This window comes from Amblyraja radiata, chromosome 27, assembly GCF_010909765.2.
Source record: "Amblyraja radiata isolate CabotCenter1 chromosome 27, sAmbRad1.1.pri, whole genome shotgun sequence".
Taxonomy (NCBI): Eukaryota; Metazoa; Chordata; class Chondrichthyes; order Rajiformes; family Rajidae; genus Amblyraja; species Amblyraja radiata.
Window position 1 is genome coordinate 27,230,053 of NC_045982.1, and position 20,687 is coordinate 27,250,739.

General features: G+C 45.2%; 1 protein-coding gene across 1 annotated transcript in view; it reads left to right on the plus strand.

Moving 5' to 3' along the window:
* LOC116988586 (mitogen-activated protein kinase kinase kinase 5-like) overlaps nucleotides 1-20,687 on the plus strand; it is a 130,001-nt gene that overhangs the window by 28,602 nt on the left and 80,712 nt on the right. Inside the window, exons 6-7 of the mRNA XM_033045440.1 lie at nucleotides 9,269-9,375; nucleotides 11,878-12,048. Coding sequence (XP_032901331.1) covers nucleotides 9,269-9,375; nucleotides 11,878-12,048 — 278 coding nt within the window. The remainder of the gene's footprint in view (nucleotides 1-9,268; nucleotides 9,376-11,877; nucleotides 12,049-20,687) is intronic.

A 20,687-nucleotide genomic window follows, 5' to 3' on the forward strand; every position in this document is an offset into this window, starting at 1 on the left:
CTTTCTCCCCCCTCTCTCACCCCCCCCTCCTCTCTCTTCCCCCCAGACCCTGGTTTGAGGTTTGTACAGAGTTTAGGGAACCACATTGCTCAGAGGCAAATCCACCCCACAGACAGGGAAACATGTTCCACTTCTAATACCCATCCAGGTCTAAATACTGAGATGATGCTTTTTCACAGTTCAGATAGTGAGCAGCACTTTACTTCATAAAGGGGAAATGATCTGACAATTGCAACCAGATCAGTACTAACTATTAGTAGTGGATACACTGTGTAAATTGTTAATTGGCTTCAGTCCCAATCCCCAGTCCCTGACCAGTTCCCCATTCCATCTACTGCCAGCAAAGATCATGTATCAGTCCACATTCGCCAAGTTTCTCCCACCATTTATTTTTCTCCGTGTCGACTAAGATTAAAGTGCATTCCCATGGGAGAGCTTTAAGATGATGAGAGTTTGATGGAGCTGAAGAAGCAAAACTATTAATCTTGTGCTTGATTCTGGGATCACATCACATGCAATGAAAACCCGGAACTCCTTTACGAAGGAACCTTAGTGCTGGTTTACACCAAAGATAGACACAAAATGCTGGAGTAACTCAGAGGGTCAGGCAGCATCTCTGTAGAAAAGGAATAGGTGATGTTTTAGGTTGAGACTCTTCTTCAGTTATAGGAGTAGAATTATGCCATTCGGCCCATCGAGTCTACTCCACCATTCAATCATGGCTGATCTCTGCCAATTTTCCTGCCTTTTCCCCATAACCTCTGACCCCCGTTCTAATCAAGAATGTGTCTATCTCTACCTTAAAAATATCCACTGACTTGGCCACCACGGCCCTCTGTGGCAATGAGTTCCACAGATTAACTACCCTCTCACCTCCTTTCCAAAAGAACGCCCTTTAATCCTGAGGCTACGACCTCTGGTCCTAGACTCTCCCACCAGTGGAAACATCCTTTCCTCACCCACTCTATCTATGTCTTTCATTATTCTTTAAGCTTCAATGATGAGTTGAGACCCTGAAGTCTGAAGAAGGGTCTCGACCCTAAACATCACCTATTCCTTTTCTCCAGAGATGCTGCCTGACCCTCTGAGTTACTCCAGCATTTTGTGTGTATCTTTGGTGTGAACCAGCACCAAAGTTCCTTCGTACATGAGTTCCATGTTTGCATTGCCTGTGGTGTGATCAAGCTTGTGATCCTGCCTGAAACCTGGAACTCACTCTTCCAGTGCCTCAAAGAACATAGAACTTTACAGCATAGGAAAAGGCCCTTCGGCCCACAATGTCCATGCTGAACATGGTGTCAAGATAAACTAATCTACTAATCTCCTCTGCTTGCACTCTGTCTGTTGTTGAGCACGGTGGTGGAGTGGTAGAGCTGCTGTCTTACAGCGCCAGAGATCCGGGTTCGACCATGACCAAGAGGTGCAGTCTGTATGGAGTTTGTACTTTCTCTCTATGACTGTGTTTTCTCCTGGTGCTCCAGTTTCCTCCCACAAAGACATGCAGGTTTGTAGGTTAATTGGCTTCTGTAAATGGTCCCTAGTGTGTAGGGTAGAACTAATATATGGCTGATTGTTGGTCGGCGCGGGCTCGGACTTGGCGGGCTGACGGGCCCGTTTCCATGGTGTATCTCTAAACATGATCTATATCAATAGACAATAGACAATAGACAATAGGTGCCATTTGGCCCTTCGAGCCAGCACCGCCATTCAATGTGATCATGGCTGATCACTCCTAATAAGTACCCCGTTCCTGCCTCCCCATACCCCCTGACTCCGCTATTTTTAAGAGCCCTATCTATCTCTCTCTTGAAAGCATCCAGACAACCTGCCTCCATCGCCCTCTGAGGCAGAGAATTCCACAGACTCACCACTCTCTGTGAGAAAACGTGTTTCCTCGTCTCCGTTCTAAATGGCTAACTGCTTATTCTTAAACTGTGGCCCCTGGTTCTGGACTCTATCCTTCCATTGTTTGCATGTCCATGTGCCTATGTGAAAACCTCTTAAATGCCTCTATTGGATCTGCCTCCACCCACCCCTGTCAGCACCTTACAGGCACCCACCACTCTCTGTGGTAAAATACTTGCCCCAAACAACTTGGCCTTCCTCGGCTTCAAGCTGCGCCCGCTAGTCTTTGATATTTCCACCCTGAGAAAAAAAAGTTGTGACTGTCTATGCCACTCATCATTTTATACACTTCTATCAGTCTCCCCTCAAACTCTGGCATTCCAGAGAAAATACCCAAGTTTGTCCAACCTCCCCTTATATCCAATAGCCTCTAATCCAGGCAGCATGTAAATGTAAATAGGCACCCGCTGAATATCCATTATCTAAAAGCCTCTTAAATGCCGCTATGATATCTGCCTCTACCACCATATTACAGGCACCCACCACCAAGTGTAAAACACTTGACCTGCAAACCTCCATTAAATGTTGTCCTTCTCACTATGGTAGACAAAAGTGCTGGAGAAACTCAGCGGGTGCAGCAGCATCTATGGAGCGAAGGAAATAGGCAACGTTTCGTGCCGAAACGTTGCCTATTTCCTTCGCTCCATAGATGCTGCTGCACCCGCTGAGTTTCTCCAGCATTTTTGTGTACCTTCGATTTTCCAGCATCTGCAGTTCCTTCTTAAACAGCATTCCGGTAAACCTGTTCTGCGTCCCCCTCCAAAGCCCCCACATCCTTCCTGTATTGGGACGACAGGAACTATACATATTACTCCCAATGCAGCCGGCCCAGTTTTATAGAGCTGCTGTGTGGCTCCCGGACACATCTATACTCAATTTTACTTAGTAGTTGCCCAGTTGAAAACCTCATGGTTGTAACTGGTATCTGCAGAATCAACGTTGGCAAATGGTCTTGTAATGCAGATAGGTCCTGGTCTCATCGATGGGCTGGACCTTCTCCTGTACTTAATGTGTCTGTTCTCTCCATTCATTCCTGATTGTAATCTATATCAAGGTCATTCTACTGGGAATGAGTCCGTTTCAATGGTGCAAGTCACCTCAATGGTGCAAGCCGCAATATCACCTCATTGAAACCGACTTGTTTAGATTCAATTCCTCCTCCACATTCCCGTAAACCTTCCATGGGTGAGTAATCCTGTCCAAAAAAGCCTACATGTCCAATCCTTGTAGAACATCATTGCCATGAACAGAACATGCAGGGAGTTAGACAAGACAGTATTAATGTTCTTCAAAGCCGATAAGAATACTGAATGTAAACATAGAAGTGAATTTAAGGCTGGAACTAAGGGAATGCAGAGGTTAAATGAGTATACTCGAAATCCGGAGGCTGAGAGTATCAGCCATTACAAGCTGAGAATTGAAAGCATATTAAGATGGTTTATCAATGATTGATGTTCAGAAGTTATGGAACTAGTAGCAGTATGTTTTACCATGAAGCTGTCGATGTCAAAAAAGCCTCAGCTGATGTAGCGGGGACTAGAATCTGTCACATCTGGCCCCTCTGTGTCAGCAGCACCACACTGTCACTGTAGATCTCTAGCAACCTGTCCAAGGCAAACATCTGTGGACATCTTCACAGTAAATTGCTGTAGCAAATGGTCTGTCCAGCAAAGACCACACCCGAAGCATGAATATAAACACAAATATGCAATCTTGATATTTAATTTATTAAATGTTATGTTTTACTTTGTCTATTCTTAGCTTTAGAAATGGTATCTAATTGATCATAATCATGAAACACAGTTTATATTTTGCAGTCCCGGCTCTGGAACTCCTTTCACAAAAACCTAATGTGACCTGATTTAAAAAAAACTAATTTTCTGGTGGCACAAAGGTGCAGATTTGAGAGCAGCTGCCTCACAGCACCAGTGACCCGGGTTCGATCTTGTCCTAAACTGCTGTCTGTGTGGAGTTTGCACGTTTTCCCTGTGACCGTGAGTGTTCCAGTTCCCTCCCACAGCCCAAATTTGTGCAGGTTTGCAGGTTAATTGGCCTCTAAATTGCACCCTAGTGTGTACGGAGTGGATGTGAAAGTGGGATAGAATTTGTGTGAATGGGTGATTAATGGTGAGCATGGACTCGGTGGGCTGAAGGGCCTGTTTTCCTGCTGTGTCTTTCAATCGCTTGTTTGAAGTATTTTTGATGAATTGCTCTGTTTTTGCAACAATTGCATGTTATGAGGTGATTTGCATAAGAGGCGATTTTGAAAGGATGATCAATGTTTGTACATTTACTGACTACGTGGCTGTACCTAAAATAATCAGTGTAGGAAAAAGACCATTTGGCCCACCAGTTCTAAGATAGAGCTCTAAGATAGAGCTCTTAAAGATAGGGGATATGGGGAGAAGGCAGGAACGGGGTACTGATTGTGGATGATCAGCCACGATCACTGTGAATGGCGGTGCTGGCTCGAAGGGCCGAATGGCCTACTCCTGCACCTATCGTCTATTGCTCCGTGCTGCATTATAACCTCCTTCCACGTCAGCACCTCTCACTCCTCAGTGAATCGTACAATCTGATCATCCTCATGGGTTTTCCCAGCACCCGTGTGGAGTTTGCTGGCTCTTCCTGGGGGATTTCTCCGGCTTCCTCGTCACATCCCACAGAAAGGCCACTGGGTTACTTGGCTTCCGTAAGTTACTATGCAGTGTATGACTGCGGCAGGTGGAGTCCATGGGCCTACGAGGGAAAGTAAAATACAGGACCAAAGAGGGAGTGGAACTGCTGAATTACTAGGGTAGCCAGAATAATAATAAATGTATTTTAATTTATTTTAATTTTATTTTTTTTTATTTATGGGCGCCTTTCAAGAGTCTCAAGGACACTTTACAAAAATTGAGCATGTAGAGGAAAAACATGTAAGGGGAATGAAATAAATAGTAGAGACATGACTAGTACACAAAGTAAAGACAGAATTCAATACAAAACACAGTATGAGGCAATTAATGCACAGATGAAAAGGGACGGGGACGTGGGGCTAAGGATAGGCAGAGGTGAAGAGATGGGTCTTGAGGCGGGACTGGAAGATGGTGAGGGACACGGAATTGCGGATCAGTTGGGGGAGGGAGTTCCAGAGCCTGGGAGCTGCCCTGGAGAAGGCTCTGTCCCCAAAACTGCGGAGGTTGGACTTGTGGATGGAGAGGAGACCGGCTGATGTGGATCTGAGGGACCGTGAGGGTTGGTAGGGGAGAGGAGGTCAGTGAGATATGGGGGGGCCAGATGGTGGAGGGCTTTGTAGGTGAGGACCAGGATTTTGTAGGTGATCCGGTGGGAGATGGGAAGCCAGTGAAGTTGTTTGAGGACTGGAGTGATGTGATGCCAGGATTTGGTGTGGGTGATGAGTCGGGCGGCTGCGTTCTGGACCAGTTGGAGTCGGTTAATGTAGGTGGAGCTGATGCCAAGGAGAAGTGAGTTGCAATAGTCCAGTCGGGAGGAGATGAAGGCATGGATGAGTCTTTCAGCAGCAGGCGATGTGAGAGAGGGTCTGAGTTTGGCGATGGGCTGAATGGCCTTCTCCAGAGTAGTATAATAAGGAAATTAAGCATGTAAATAAGTAAATTATGCACGCACAGCCTTTTGCATCATTTTGCATGCTCTCCATATTCAATTTGTAGTAAGGAGACTGGAAATATTAAAGTATTCCTACGTGCAGTGTTAGCAAGGTTCTGACGAACTTAGCCTTTCTGCAACATTATTTTTTAAATGAAGAAGTTCCTCATTTGCTTCCTGCCTTCAGTGAGACTTGACTGGACTGGTTGGAAACCCAGCAGCCTGTATTCTGCCTTGCAGCAAATGAAGCTTTGGATGCCAATCTCTGTCTAAATGACCACAGTCAGGGCTGAGATCTATGTACACAGTCTTGGTATGGTGGACTGTTGGCAATGTCTCTCTCAGGCAGTACATTAAACAGAGGCCTGAGGTGGGCATTAACATATCTGTTTCATTACGACACCGAATAAGAGGATTCCATCCCCCTCTGGATTTGACTGATTGATTGAAAGACATGGGCCCTTCAGCCCATCTAGTCCACGCCAACCATTGATCAGCTGTGCACACACTAGTTTTATGTTTTCCCTTTTCCTCATTCATTCCATACGCACTGGGGGAAGCGTACAGAGACCAATTAACCCGCAAACCTGCACGTCTTTGGGATGTGGGTGGAAACCGGAGCACCGGGAGGAATCCCACGTGGTCACAGGGAGAACGTGCAAACTCCACGCAGACAGCACCCGAGGTCAGGATTGAACCCGAGTCTCTGGTGCTGTGAGGCAGAGGCTCTACCTGCTGCGCCACTGTGCTGCTGATATTATATTGGTGGCATCAGCTCTGTGTGAATGATCTGTTTTGCATATATCATGGCAGTGAATAGACTCAGAAATTTGGTTATAAACACTGGGACATTCTGGGATTGCGAAAGTCACTTCTTTCCTTCATTGATGTCGGTTTTCTTTCCTGGTGATTGTGGTTTGCTGTTATTTCCTGTTTGAACACATTGCGTGGTTCATTGGGAAGTTCAGTGAAACATAGTCTGCAATGTTGAGTAATAATGTCATGTCGGCAGGCCAGCTGTCATTACATGATCCTGTACTCCTGCTCAACCAGTTTGTAAGCTTTCTGAAGCAATCATGCCTCAAAGTAACACTAGCAGCTCTGGTTTCGAGTGGAAACAGGCCCTTCGGTCCACCATAGTCCACGCCGACCAGCGATCTCCCTACATTACTTGCATCCGACAGACTAGGAACAATTTACAGAAGGTAATTAACTTACAAACCTGCACGTCTTTGGAATGTGGGAGGAAACCGGAGCATCCAGAGAAAGCCCACGTGGTCACAGGGAGAACGTACAAACTCCATGCTGACAGTGCCTGTAGTCAGGATCGAACCCGGGTCTCTGGTGCTTTGAGGCAGCAACTTTACTGCCGTGCCACCGTGCCGCCCTGGGTGAGGGATCTGAGGGAGGTTCCAGTGGCAGAGGAAGACAAAAGGGGAGACGCAAGAAACTGCAGATGCTTAATGATGAGCTAAATGCAAAGTGCTGGACCAACCCAGCGAGCCAGGCAGCATCTGTGGAGGGAATGGATCCGGGGTGGGACTGATGGGATTGCTATGGAACATAGAACAGTGCAGCCCATGAACAGACCCTTCAGTCCACAATATGCACGCCAAACATGATACCTAGACCGACTCCTATCCATCTGCACGTCAGCCATTTTCCTCCAATCCCTGCATATTCACGTGCATCTCCAAAAGTTGCTTAAATCTCATTATCCCATCTGCCTCCACCACCATGCCAGGCAGCGCATTCCAGGCACGCACTACCCTCTGCGTATCAAAACTTGCCCCGCACATCTCCTTTAAACGCTGCCCTCTCACTTTACAGCTCTGTCCTCTAGCATTTGATTTTTCTATCCTGGGATAAAGATTTTGACTGTCTACCCTATCTATGCTTTTCATAATTTTATATACTATATTATCAGATCTTCCCATAACCTGCTGCATTTCAGAGAAAACAATGCCAGACTGCCCAACCTCTCCCTGTAGCTAATGCCTCTTAATCCAGGCATCATTCTGATAAACCTACTATGCACCCTATTCAAAACCTCTCCATCCTTCCTGCAATGGGGCGACCAAAACTGCGGGCAACGCACTAAATGCTGCCTAAAACCAAAGTCCCAACATGCTGTATCGTGACTTCCTCATTCCTGTCGCTTATAATCAATGCCTTGACCTATGAATATGAGGACCATACCATATCCCTTCTTTACCACTCTAGCTACTTGTGCTGCCCCTTTCACGGAGGTATGGACTAAGATCCCAAGGCCACTCTCTATATCAATGGGCATGCCTTTAATCATACATTTCCCCGTATATTTGACCTCCCAAAGAGCAACATCTCACACTTGCTCGGATTATTCTCCCATCTGCTATTTCTCTGCCCTATTCTGTCGCTGATCTGTATCCCACTGGATACTCCTCGCAATGGTATGACCCCAGCAATGGTAGCCAGTAAGGATTTGATGGGCTGAATGGCTTTCAGTGTTATATAATAAATAAATAAATAAAATCGGTCTTTCACCCTCAGCCTTCTCTTTCCTGGAAGGGAGCACTAGTCTAGACATGTTTTCCCATTCACGCATCTTGGTTATGACATCATTGTGTAAATCGAAGGTACACGAAAATGCTGGAGAAACTCAGCGGGTGCAGCAGCATCTATGGAGCGAAGGAAATAGGCAACGTTTCGGGCCGAAACGTTGCCTATTTCCTTCGCTCCATAGATGCTGCTGCACCCGCTGAGTTCCTCCAGCATTTTTGTGTACCTTCGATTTTCCAGCATCTGCAGTTCCTTCTTAAAAACATTGTGTAAATCTCGTTGCACTCTCCATATCCTTCTTGTAGGAAGGAGACCAGATATGTTAACGTTTTCCAAAGTGCAATGTAACTACGTTTCAACGTGACATCTCTTTTCTCACCTTCTGCTATTCTCTCACTTTTTGATAAACAAAGATGTTTCTCATTTGGCTCCTGCCTTCAGTGAAGCATGACCAGATGGGCCGAGACCCCAGCAGGCAGTATTCTGTCTTCCATGCACATCGGTTTCCAAATTACCACCCACTGCCATCTGGAATCATAGGTCCGATAAGACAAAAGGGAAGAAACAAAGCAGGTGCTGGATTCTTGAGCAAAACACAAAGTGCCGGAGGAACTCAGCGGTTCAGGCAGCATCTGTGGAGAGAATGAGAAGAGGTGGGGACAGATAATGATGCCAAGATAAGCTAATATCCTCTGCCTATTTGTGATCAATATCCACATGCCCATCTAAAAACCTCTTGAACATCACCATCGTATCTGCCTGCACTACCAACCTTGGCAGCACATTCCAGCACCACCCTCTGTGTAAAAAAAAACAAAAAACCTTTCCAAATGCTTTTAATGTAAAGAGGGGATGTGGGGTGAGGGGTTGGAACAGGGGGATGAGAGAGAGAGAGACAGAGAGAGAAAGAGAGAGAGATTGATTGATTAGTATAGGTGTCAGGGGTTATGGGGAGAAGGCCGGAGAATAGGGTTAAGAGAGAAAGATAGATCAGCCAAGATTGAATGGCGGAGTATACTCGATGGACCGAATGACCTAATTCTGCTCCTATCACTTATGAAGATTGAAATTCATTCTAGGAAACTTCCAAGCAATGTTCCTACATTGGAGCCACGCTGCAAATTTGGAAAAGGTATTCTCACTCTGATTTCACAGCTAGTGGTAGGTGGCGGATAATTTGAGGATTTTTGAGTCTGGTGCTTTTTCTTCAAAGGATTTTGATGGGACGGTCAAGCTGGTGGAGACGTTGCAGAAGCTGCCGACCTGTAGCGTGGCCGAGCTCCCCATCATCAAGTTCCATTACTGCTTTGCACTGAACAGGTAGGAGGAGTGGAGCAGCTGGTCCCCCACGGTGCTCCGTACAGCACAGTGGTGTCATGAACACTCCCAATCACATCCCAGGGTGGAGGGCTCCCAGAATAGAGGGTATATGCTTAACGTGAGAGGGGAGAGGGACTTTGGGGAAATGCTTCCACTCAGATGGCAGTCCACATCTGGAGCAGGCTGCCAGTGGATGTTACAGTAGTGAATACAATTCCAACCTGAGATGTTGTTCTTCCAATCCGTTTTGACCTCTCCTTGGCAACCCGAGAAGACGGTGGACAGACAAGTTAATGTGGAGGTGGGATGGAGAGTTAAAATGTTGCGGAGTTGGTATTCCGAGATGGCCATTGTGGACAGAGTAAGGTGCTCTACCAACAGTCACCTGGTCTACCTTATACTAGAGCTGAAGTCAAACAATGATTTATAAAGTTGTTGCATAAACTCTTTGCTCATGTATTCATGATCCAGCTAATGGAGGTAATTATTCTATAAACCTTCTTCACCACGTTATCCACAGTACTGCCACTTGCAAGGATATTTCGACTTGCACAGCAAGATCCCTCTGATCCAGAATATATATATACACACAAGCACGCACACACACACACACAAATGCACGCACACATACATGCACGCACACACACACACGCACACACACACACACACACTATATAATGTGTGTTTGTGTATACACATTCTCTGTTTACTATGGTTTTTACAGAATGCTATGTTTACATATCTGTTGTGCCGCTCCCAGTTTCAGAACATATGATGTTAAAGCACTTTTGGCAATTATAAATCCCCCCTCCCCTAATTGATGTGTGTTGTCTGGGTCTATGTGCTGGTGATGCTGCTGCATTCATTGTACCCGAACCTCCCCAAACTTGTGCGTTTGACATTAACGTGAACTTACAAAGATCATAGAGCTGTACAATGGAGGAGCAGATCCTTCGGCCCACTATGTCACTGCCAAACATTTTAGTTAAACTAAAGTTAAACTAATCTCCTCTGCCTGTGCATGATCCATATTCCACCACTCCCCACACACCCATGTGCTTATCCAACAGTCTCTCCGCTCCCACCACCACCCCTGGCAGTGCATCCCAGGCACCCACCACTCTCTGGAAGGGACGGAGGAAAATCACCCCCCGGACTTGACTTGGATTGCTCTAGCGAACACCTGACTTGGCAACTCCATGGCTGAGTAGCTTTCTTTAAGTTACCTTTCATTCACTACTGCGATGGACCATCACTGGTGGTACAGAACAACCCATGGATTTGGATCCAAGCTTGCCTCCCTGATAATATACAAGAACCTGCACTTGTGTGTTCCATCTGATTCCCAAGCCCAACAATGTTAGGCCATCCTTCTGAAACCAATCTTTAGAACTTTCCTCCCTGAAGGCCACCATCTTATTGAGATGTTCCTTGTGGACCATATCTGTGTCTCCTTCTTGCCCTTTTCCAACACAGATCCCTGCAGAACCTAGCCCAGTGTGTCTTGCTATCCATTACCAGTGAAACATTCTGTTTACACATGAGAAGCCAAGTACAAGTGTCAGCTTGGCAACTCTGTATAGTTGTGCATCAAGAGATATTATCACGTTCTACTCCACTTCTCGTCAAACATCATTTCTGTACGTCTCCAGGACTGTACTCGTAAAACTATCGAATAAAGGATTCAGGCAAATATTCAAGGGAAAATTGAAAATTATACGTTCTTATTTCAATAGTCCCATGGTTGTTCTCCGGGCTTGCTCAAACTGTGGACGTCAGTATTTAATTCCTGGAGACCCCATGATGCTCTTTGGTGAACCACCTTGCACAAAATTAGTCAAGTATTACTTGCCTTGGTTAAAGTATGGATAATGTTTACCTTGTATCGAATTGCTGAGATCTCCACAAAGATAATCAGGTATAAGTGACTGGTCCAAAGTCCATTAGAACAAAGACACACTTGTTTGATGGAAAAGCAGGCACATTCATCCATGTTAGTATGTATGTTAGTGGATGGCAAGAGACACCCAGTTAGCTTTAGCAGATATCTGTGGTGGAAAAGGGTCACAAGGAGGCACAGGGATGGCCCACAATGGACACCTTAGTATGGTGGTTGCATCGAGGGAGAAGTTATCCCTGATCACTGTCACAATTTCTCCATCCTCTGCCTACAAGACTTTTGTGAACCATTTCTTTCTTGTCCACCGTTAGAAGGTTTTAAGGTCATAAGGAAAAGGAGTAGAATTAGGCCATTCGGCCATTTAATCATGGCTGATCTATCTTTCCATCCTAACCCCATTCTCCTGCCTTCTCCCCATAAACTCTGACACCTGTACCAATCAAGAATCTACCTATCTCTGCGTTACAAATATCCGCTGACTTGGCCTCCACAGCCTTCTGTGGCAAAGAATTCCACAGATTCACCACCCGCTGACGAAAGAAAATTCTCCTCATCTCCTTCCGACAAGAACGTCCTTTAATTCTGACTTTACTTTGTAACAGGCGGAACCTGCCTGGAGATCGAGAGAAGGCCCTGTCGGTGATCTTGCCAATGATGGAGACGGGAGCGCAGATCTCCTCTGACCTCTACTGCCTTTGCGGGCGCATATACAAAGATATCTTCATCAGCTCCAACTTCATCGCCAGCGAGAGTCGAGACAAGTCCTGTTACTGGTAAGAAGCAAATGTTTTGGTTGTATTCGGCGCTGTGGACTAAATGCACTGACAGCAGCAATTGTCTAAAACCACTTCAACCTTCAGGTGGTGTTTCTCCGGGACCCACATCCATTCCCCATGACAAAAGAAGGAGGAGGTGCACAGTTTTGTCAGACTTTCCTGAAGTCCCACTTCTCCTGGTTGAGAAGGGCCTTTATGTCATTGGTGTCCCAGGGCTTGTACAGTCTCCTCACGGACAACATTATACACACAGAACTTTATGTAGCTGGTAACACTACATAAATGTGCCTGATATTAATCTAAAATATTATAACTACATGATTCAGAAATTAAAAGATATTTATAATTTTACAAATTAAAGTCAAATTATTAAAACTACATTTAAATGGTCATAAGCTATTAAAAATATACATATCTAGCATCTGAGAAATAAACAACTAAACCAACCATCAGTCTGAAGAAGGGTTTCAGCCCGAAACGTTGCCTATTTCCTTCGCTCCATAGATGCTGCCTCACCCACTGAGTTTCCCAGCATTTTTGTCTATCTTGTGAATGTTCCTTGTGTCCATGTTGGGAACTAAATGGAGAGAGTGTCTGGTCCTTTGCCTGTCTGGCTATCACAGGCAGAGTTCCCACAGCAGAATTCCTGAGAGTCCCAGAGAGTCCAGACTGCACGGCTGAATTCCAGAGGTGTCCAGCATTGGAGCGGAGGGACCTGAGATTCAGCTGGAGTCATGAGAGGATTGAGGATATATAGGACCGATATAGAATATAGACCATACAGAAGTGAGAAATGTTGCATTTGGGGAAGTTAAACCCGGGCAGGACCTTCATAGTGAATGGCAGGGCCCTGGGAGTGTTGTAGAGCAGAGGGATCTAGGAGTACAGGTATTAAGTTCCTTGAAACTGGTGTCACAAGTAGATAGGGTGGTCAAGAAGGCTTTCAGCACATTGGCCTTCGTCGGTCATGGTATTGAGTATAGAAGTTGTACAAGATGTCGGTGAGGCCGCTTTTGGAGTATGGTGTTCAGTGTTGGTCATCCTTGTAAAGGAAGGAAGCCGTTCAGCGGGAGAGAGGTGCAGAGAAGATGTAGGAGGATGTTGCCCCGGCCTTCAAGCCCTGGCACCATCCTCATAAATCTTCCCTGCCCTCTTCCCAGCTTAACGGCATCCTGCCCATAGCACGGTGACCGAAACTGAACCCAATCCTTCAAATCATTGGCCTCATCAATGTGGTAGTGGTGCAGTGGCAGATTTACAGGACTATTAGATGTTATCCAACTAATACCGCACCATGCTTTTAATGCTCCTTATGTTTAAGATGGTACATATCAATGAATCTATTGGTTTAAAGAGAGAGCAGAAACCAGTGAGTTAATAAGGAGCATGGGAAACTGAGCTGTAGTGAGTTTAGGACTGTGGGAACAGGGACCCGGCAAGTTTAGGAGCATGAGAGCAGTGCAGTGTTGGGATGAGATCCCAGTGGGTTTATATATAGTATAGGAATTGGCACTGGTGAGGATAAAGCAGATCTGCCAAGTAGTACGGATTTTCCGTATTTTGTATGGAAATGCGATTAGAATACCGATGTATGGTTTTATGTTATTGAATACGGATTTTAAATATGGAGTTCAGTTCAGTCTGAAGAAGGGTCTCGACCAGAAATGTCACCCATTCCTTCTCTCCTTCTCGTTGCCTGTCCCGCTCCAGGTTTAAACAGAGCGTTGCCAGTTTAACGTGTGGGAATTTAAATGAAGAGCTGTCGGCTACAGTGCTATGGGTTCTATAAATAGCGTTACCAGCTGGAGCGCAATGGGCTTTACACATAGCGCTATGGCCACAGCGCTATAGGTCACAGGGAGGGTGGAGAGAGGGACAGGATGGAGAGGGGAGAGAGGGAGAAGGAGGGAGGGAGAGAGAGAGGAAGGGAATAAGAGAGGGAGGGAGAAAAAAAGGAAGGAGGAGAGAGGGAGGGTGGGTGGGAGGGAAAGGGGGAGGGAGGGAGAGAAAGGGGGAAGGGGAGGGAGAGAGAGAGAGGGAGGGAGGGTGAGAGGGATGGAGAGAGGGAGGGGGAGAGAGGAAAAAGGGAGAGAGAGGGAGCGAGGGAGGGAGAGGGAGTTTTCCAAAATGGCTTCTACATCATCATCTGGTGCAAAAAGCAGGAAGCAGCCGTTCAAACAGCAATATCAAAGAGATGGCAATGAGTGCACTGTCAAGTAAGGTGCGTAGAAGACATGTCAATTGGGAGCAAAGTTATGCATTCTTGTACTCTTACATGGGTATGACTGCAGATTAAAAAAAAAAAAATTCAGCCAAATGGCACAGCGTAAAAATACTGCTCCTGAGCAAAATACTGATTTTCAGGTACTAGAATACTGAAATGCTCTGACAAAACTTGGCAGCTCTGATAAAAGGGAGTGCTGGAAACATCACCTCATGTGTAGATGCTAATAGACAATAGGTGCAGGGGTAGGCCATTCAGCCCTTCGAGTCGGCACCGGCATTCACTGTGATCATGGCTGATCATCCACAATCAGTACCCCGTTCCTGCCTTCTCATCATATCCCTTGACTCTGCTATCTTTAAGAGCTCTATCTAACTCTCTCTTGAAAGCATCCAGAGAATTGGCCTCCACTGCCTTCTGAGGCAGAGAATTCCACAGATTCACAACTCTAATCATTGTGTAGTTGGATAGCTGATGATTTACATGTTATTTGCATGTTTCATTGTATATGCGATCAGGTAGGATAACAGCAGCAGAAAGTTGGTACAAAGCAAATGTAACGTAGTGACCATCCCATCTCTTATCAGCAACAGCGCTGGCGTATTGTGTAAATGTTGTTGGAGTAACTATGTTTCGAAGAGACCTCGGCACTCAATGTCTAACTGTTGCAGAACAGCAGTTAATAAATCCTAGACAGTGTTATACAGCGTGGAAACAGGCCCTTCAGTCCAAATCATCCAAACTGACATCTACATTGATCCCATGTGCCCGCTTTTACCTGTATCCATGTAAATCTTTCCTGTTTCTGCACCAATGTATGTCTTCTAAATGTTGCAACTGTACCTGTCTCTAAATCAGATGGACATTGATATAGGACGTGCTTTAAAACAGTGAGTGGAAGACTTGATCTGACTGCATGAAGTTCTCTTCAGACGCCATCTTGGAAAGTAATGGTTTTCTTTCCTATTTCTCACAAAATAGGGAAATATAGAATCATTGTTACCACATTTGGGTAGTTCCATAATGGTGTTTTATCATTAATGTTTTATTATTATTAATGTTTAGTGTTTTCGGAGTCATTCCTAACTGTCACTGTATGTCACGTTGTTACTTGTGGGTGGAGCACCAAGGCAAATTCCTTGTATGTGAATACATGGCCAAAAAACTTACTTACTTACTTACTTACTTACTTACTTACTTACTTACTTACTTACTTACTTACTTACTTACTTACTTACTTACTTACTTACTTACTTACTTACTTACTTACTTACTTACTTACTTACTTACTTATAGCAAAATCTGTGGGTTAATGTCTAGAAATCCTTGGAAGAGGAAGATAAGCTAATTTTATTTATGGAAATTCACAGGGGTTGCTATTATTTTTAAATACAGGCATAATACATTGTTATAAATCATTGACCATTCAGTAAATTTCCCTCTTTTTCAAGATATCAACAAAAAAGTTTGCACTCAACTATCAATAAGTTAGGAGGCATCTTCTGAATTGACACCATTATACTGCATCTACCATCTTGGATGTCAAAATGGAATCCCCAGTGATAGAATAGAATGTAAGCTGGAGGGAGAAGGGAGCAGAGCTAAGACTGATGAGGGGGACTTTGGGACATCCTGGAACTGGTACAATGGTGTTCTATATTGGACAGTTGACTTCATCTGTAGGTTGAGCCACACTTCCCTGTGTCTGAGCTTCAGCTGTGCGTTGCACTCAGTGAGGTGATCTAACTGGATCCTAACTCAGTCACATTGATATTTTTATTGAACTTACATGTGGCGTTTCATTCTGACACAATTCAGAACAAGGCAGCACTCCTGACGAACGTGCCTAGGAGAAATTCTGGGTCTGAAGAAGGACCCAAAACATTGCCTATCCATGTCCTCCAGAGACGCTGCCTGACCCACTGAGTTATTCCAGCTCTTTGTATCTTTTTGCTTTGTAAACCAGCATCTGCAGTTCCTTGTGTCTATGTTGCTAACATCAATATTGACACACCTTCCTGTAAGGTGTTTTGTGTGTCGAAGAATGGAACATATGCCTGAGTGGAGACTGGGTGTTGATAGCACAGTGTTGACATGAATGGCGGACTTTGATTCCTCTTGTGACCTGGCTTTGTTCCTATTGCTAACCAATGCGGTGGCATAGAGATTTAAGTGGATGGACACCTTCCAAGTTTCATGAAGAAATAATGACTTTCTCAGACAGGAAGGAAGGGTTTCGACCCAAAACGTCACCTACTCCTTTTCTCACCCACTGAGTTTCTCCAGCATTTTTTGTCTACTTTATTCCATCTCATTCAGTCTTGCAGGACCCAGAAGCTAAAAAGAATTACAGATGCTGTAAATCGGAAAAAGCATCTCAACCTCTCTCTTATAAAGCAGATAACTTCATCACCAGTTTATCCTCATTACAATCATCAGCTCACCCTATCATATATATTCTCTTTGTTCTATCCATCCCTTCACAACCCTGTCTTCAGCTTGAAAATAGCCCGTTTTCTTTTGTTTCCCAAGTTGATTAATTGAATTGCTTAAACAGATCCAGCATGGAAACAGGCCCTTTGGCCCACTGATCCGTACCGAGCATCGATGGTCCGTTCACACTGGTTCTGTTATCCCACTTTCTCATCCACTCCCTACACATGAGGGGCAATTTACAGAGGCCAATTAACCTACAAACCCGCATGTCTTTGGGATGTGGGAGGAAACCGGAGCACCTGGAGGAAAGCCACGTGGTCACAGGGAGAACGTGCAAACTCTACACAGACAGCAGCGGGGGTCAGGATTGAACTCGGGTCTCTGGCGCTGTGAGATACTCTGCCCGCTGCTCACAGACAAAATATTTCCACCTGAAACGTGAAGTCTACTTTTCTTCACAAGACACTGTCTGACATGCCGAGGGTTTCTAGCATTGGGCCACATCGTAAGACAGCAGAAGTAAGAGTTAGGAGAGGGATGGAAAATTAGAGTCACCCCTGCGGACTAAACACAAGTGCTCCATGATGCCTGATGTGCACTGCATTGCTCGAATGTGGAGGAGACCACAACATAGTACAACTCGACTGGAATATGTGCAAGGGTCTTGTATGGACTGGTGGGCCTGAGATGAAGAGTGATTGGATCGGCTGGGACTGTTCTCCCTGCTATAAAAGGAGGCTGATGGGTGACCTTACAGAGGTTTACAACAATATATGGGATATCGAGAGGGTTGACAGACACAGGGTAGGGGAGTCTAAAGCAGGAGGGCATGGGTTTAAGGTGAGAGGTCAAGGTTTAAAGGGCATCAGTGGAAGTGTTTTTTCCACACAGAGGAGAGTGTGGAAATGGAAGGAGCTGGAGAGGAGGTGTTAGAGACGTGCAATTACAATGCTTAAAAAACATTTGGACTGATACAAGGAAAATAAGAGTTTAGATGTAAATGGGTCGATTACAGGCAAATAGGATTGGCTTAGGTAGGAATCTTGGTCAGCATGGACGTTGGGCCGAAAGGCCTGTTTCCATGCTGTTTATGATTCTATGAATCTTGAATCTCTGTGGATCATTGCTTCACTTGGAAGGCATGAAGGCATGTTGTTCCCAGGATGGAGTGAGGCTTTGCCAAGTCCGATGACTGTCTTGTTGTCGCAGAGCAAGTGCTGGTGCAAGAGGGCACTCTGATGAGCTGCGCAATGATATGACATTAATCATATATAGAAGCATAGAAAATAGGTGCAGTAGGATGCCATTCAGCCCTTCGAGCCAGCATCGCCATTCAATATGACCATGGCTGATCATCTAAAATCAATACCCCATTCCTGCTTTTCCCCCCATATCCCTTGATTCCTTTAGCCCTAAGAGCTAAATCTAACTCTCTCTTGAAAACATCCAGTGAATTGGCCTCCACTGTCTTCTGTGGCAGAGAAATCCACAGATTCACAACTCTCTGTGTGAAAACAAAAACAAAAATCCTCATCTCTGTCCTAAATGGCCTGCCCCTTATTCTTAAACTGTGATCCCTGGTTCTGTACTCCCCTAACATCGGGAACATTTTTCCTCAATCCCTTAAGAATTTTATATGTTTCTATAAGATCCCCTCTCATCCCTCTAAATTCCAGTGAATGCAAGCCCAGTCGACCCATTCTTTCATCATATGACAGTCCCACCATCCTGGGAATTAACCTGGTGAATCTACGCTGCACTCCCTCAATAGCAAGAATGTCCCTCCTCAAATTAGGAGACCAAAATTGCACACAATACTCCAGGTGCGGTCACACCAGGGCCCTGCACAACTGCAGTAGGACCTCTTTGCTTCTAAACTCAAATCCTCTCGCAATGAAGGCTAACATGCCATTAGCTTTCTTTACTGCCTGCTGTACCTGTATGCTTACTTTCAGTGACTGATGTACAAGCACACACAGGTCTCGTTGCACCTTCCCTTTTTCTAATCTGACACCATTCAGATAATAATCTGCCTTCCTGTTCTTGCCACCAAAGTGGATAACTTCACATTTGTTCACATTATACTACATCTGCCATGCATCTGCCCACTCACCCAACCTATCTAAATCACCCTGCAGCCTCATAGCATCCTCATCGCAGCCCACACTGCCACCCAGCTTTGTGTTATCTGCAAACTTGGACATGTCACATTTAATTCCCTCGTCTAAATCGTTAATATATATTGTAAATAACTGGGGCCCCGGCACCGAGCCTTGCGGCACCCCACCAGTCACTGCCTGCCATTCTGAAAATAACCGGTTAATTCCTACTCTTTGGCGGTCTGTATACAGCTCCAACAAGCGTTTTCCGCCCTTGGTTATTTTGCAGATCTACCCATACCGACTCTACAGCATCCACACTAATGTCTCTACTTGCTTTTGCATTAATCTCCTCTTTAACCAGCAATTCCACCCCACCTCCTCTTCCTTTCTGTCTATCCTTCCTGAATATCGAATACCCCTGCATGTTTAGCTCCCAGCGTTGGTCACCCTGGAGCCATGTCTTCGTTATCCCAACTATATCATATCCCTTAACTACTAACTGCGCATTCAATTCATCCACCTTATTATGAAGGCTCCTCACATTGGCACAAAGCTTTCAGGTTGGTTTTTCTTTTCTCCCTTCTACCTTTTGCTTCTGTCCTCCTTGTATGGCCCTCTGTCTCCTTGCATTGGTTCCCATCCCCCTGCCCTGTTAGTTTAAACGTGACCTTTCCTACACTCTCTTTCCCGTTAACTGCACGCATACGCTTCCACGTTGTTGACTCCACCCCCCCCCCCTGTTTAGTTTAAACCCACCAGTGAAGCACAAACAAACCTGCTGCCAGAATGTCAGTCCCCTTCCAATTAAGGTGCAACCCGTCTCTTTTGTACAGGTCACCCCTGTATGCCGTACCATTTTGAATTTCCACTCTTGTTAGATTAGTACTGAGCTATTTTAATGACAGACTTGCCCCTCCTTAATGATAAGCACCAGGTTTGTGTTTGAATGGTTTAGTTACTTTGCATTGGCAGAGATAACAGAGGAGGTCCTTTAACAAACGTTGGAAGCACTTTGGAGAAAGAGTCGGTTCCTCACAGGAAGAGGAGAGTTAAAAGTAAATGTACTGGACGTTTCAAAATCATGAGGGTTTTGCGACATAGCTGGGCAGAAGTGATTCTCACTAGAAAGAGTGTTGTTGACGAACAAAATGAGCTTTAAATTAGCAGTGCATTTGGAAAGCAGTGACAGGATTGATCAAAGTCAGCATGGATTTATGAAGGGGAAATCATGCTTGACTAATCGGGAATTTTTTGAGGATGGAACAAGTAGAATGGATAAGGAGAGCCAGTGGATGTGATGTATCTGGACTTTCAAAAAGCCTTTGACAAGGTCCCACACAAGAGATTAGTGTGCAAAATTAGAGCACATGGTATTGGGGGTAGGGTATTGACATAGATAGAGGACTGGTTGGCAGACAGGAAGCAAAGAGTAGGAATTAACGAGTCATTTACAGAATGGCAGGCAGTGACTAGTGGGGTGCCGCAAGACTCAGTGCTGGGACCCCAGTTGTTTACAATATATATATTAACGGTTTAGAGGAGGGAATTAAATGTAATATCTCTAAGTTTGCGGATGACACAAAGCTGGGTGGCAGTGTGAGCTGCGATGAAGATGCTATGAGGCTGCAGGGTGACTTGGATAGGTTGGGTGAGTGGGCAGATGCATGGCAGATGCAGTATCATGTGGATAAATGTGAAGTTATCCACTTTGGTGGCAAGAACGGGAAGGCAGATTATTATCTGAATGGTGTCAGATTAGGAAAAGGGGTGCAACGAGACCTAGGTGTGCAGTCACTGAAAGTAAGCATGCAGGTACAGCAGGCAGTGAAGAAAGCAAATGGCATGTTGGCCTTCATAGCGAGAGGATTTGAGTA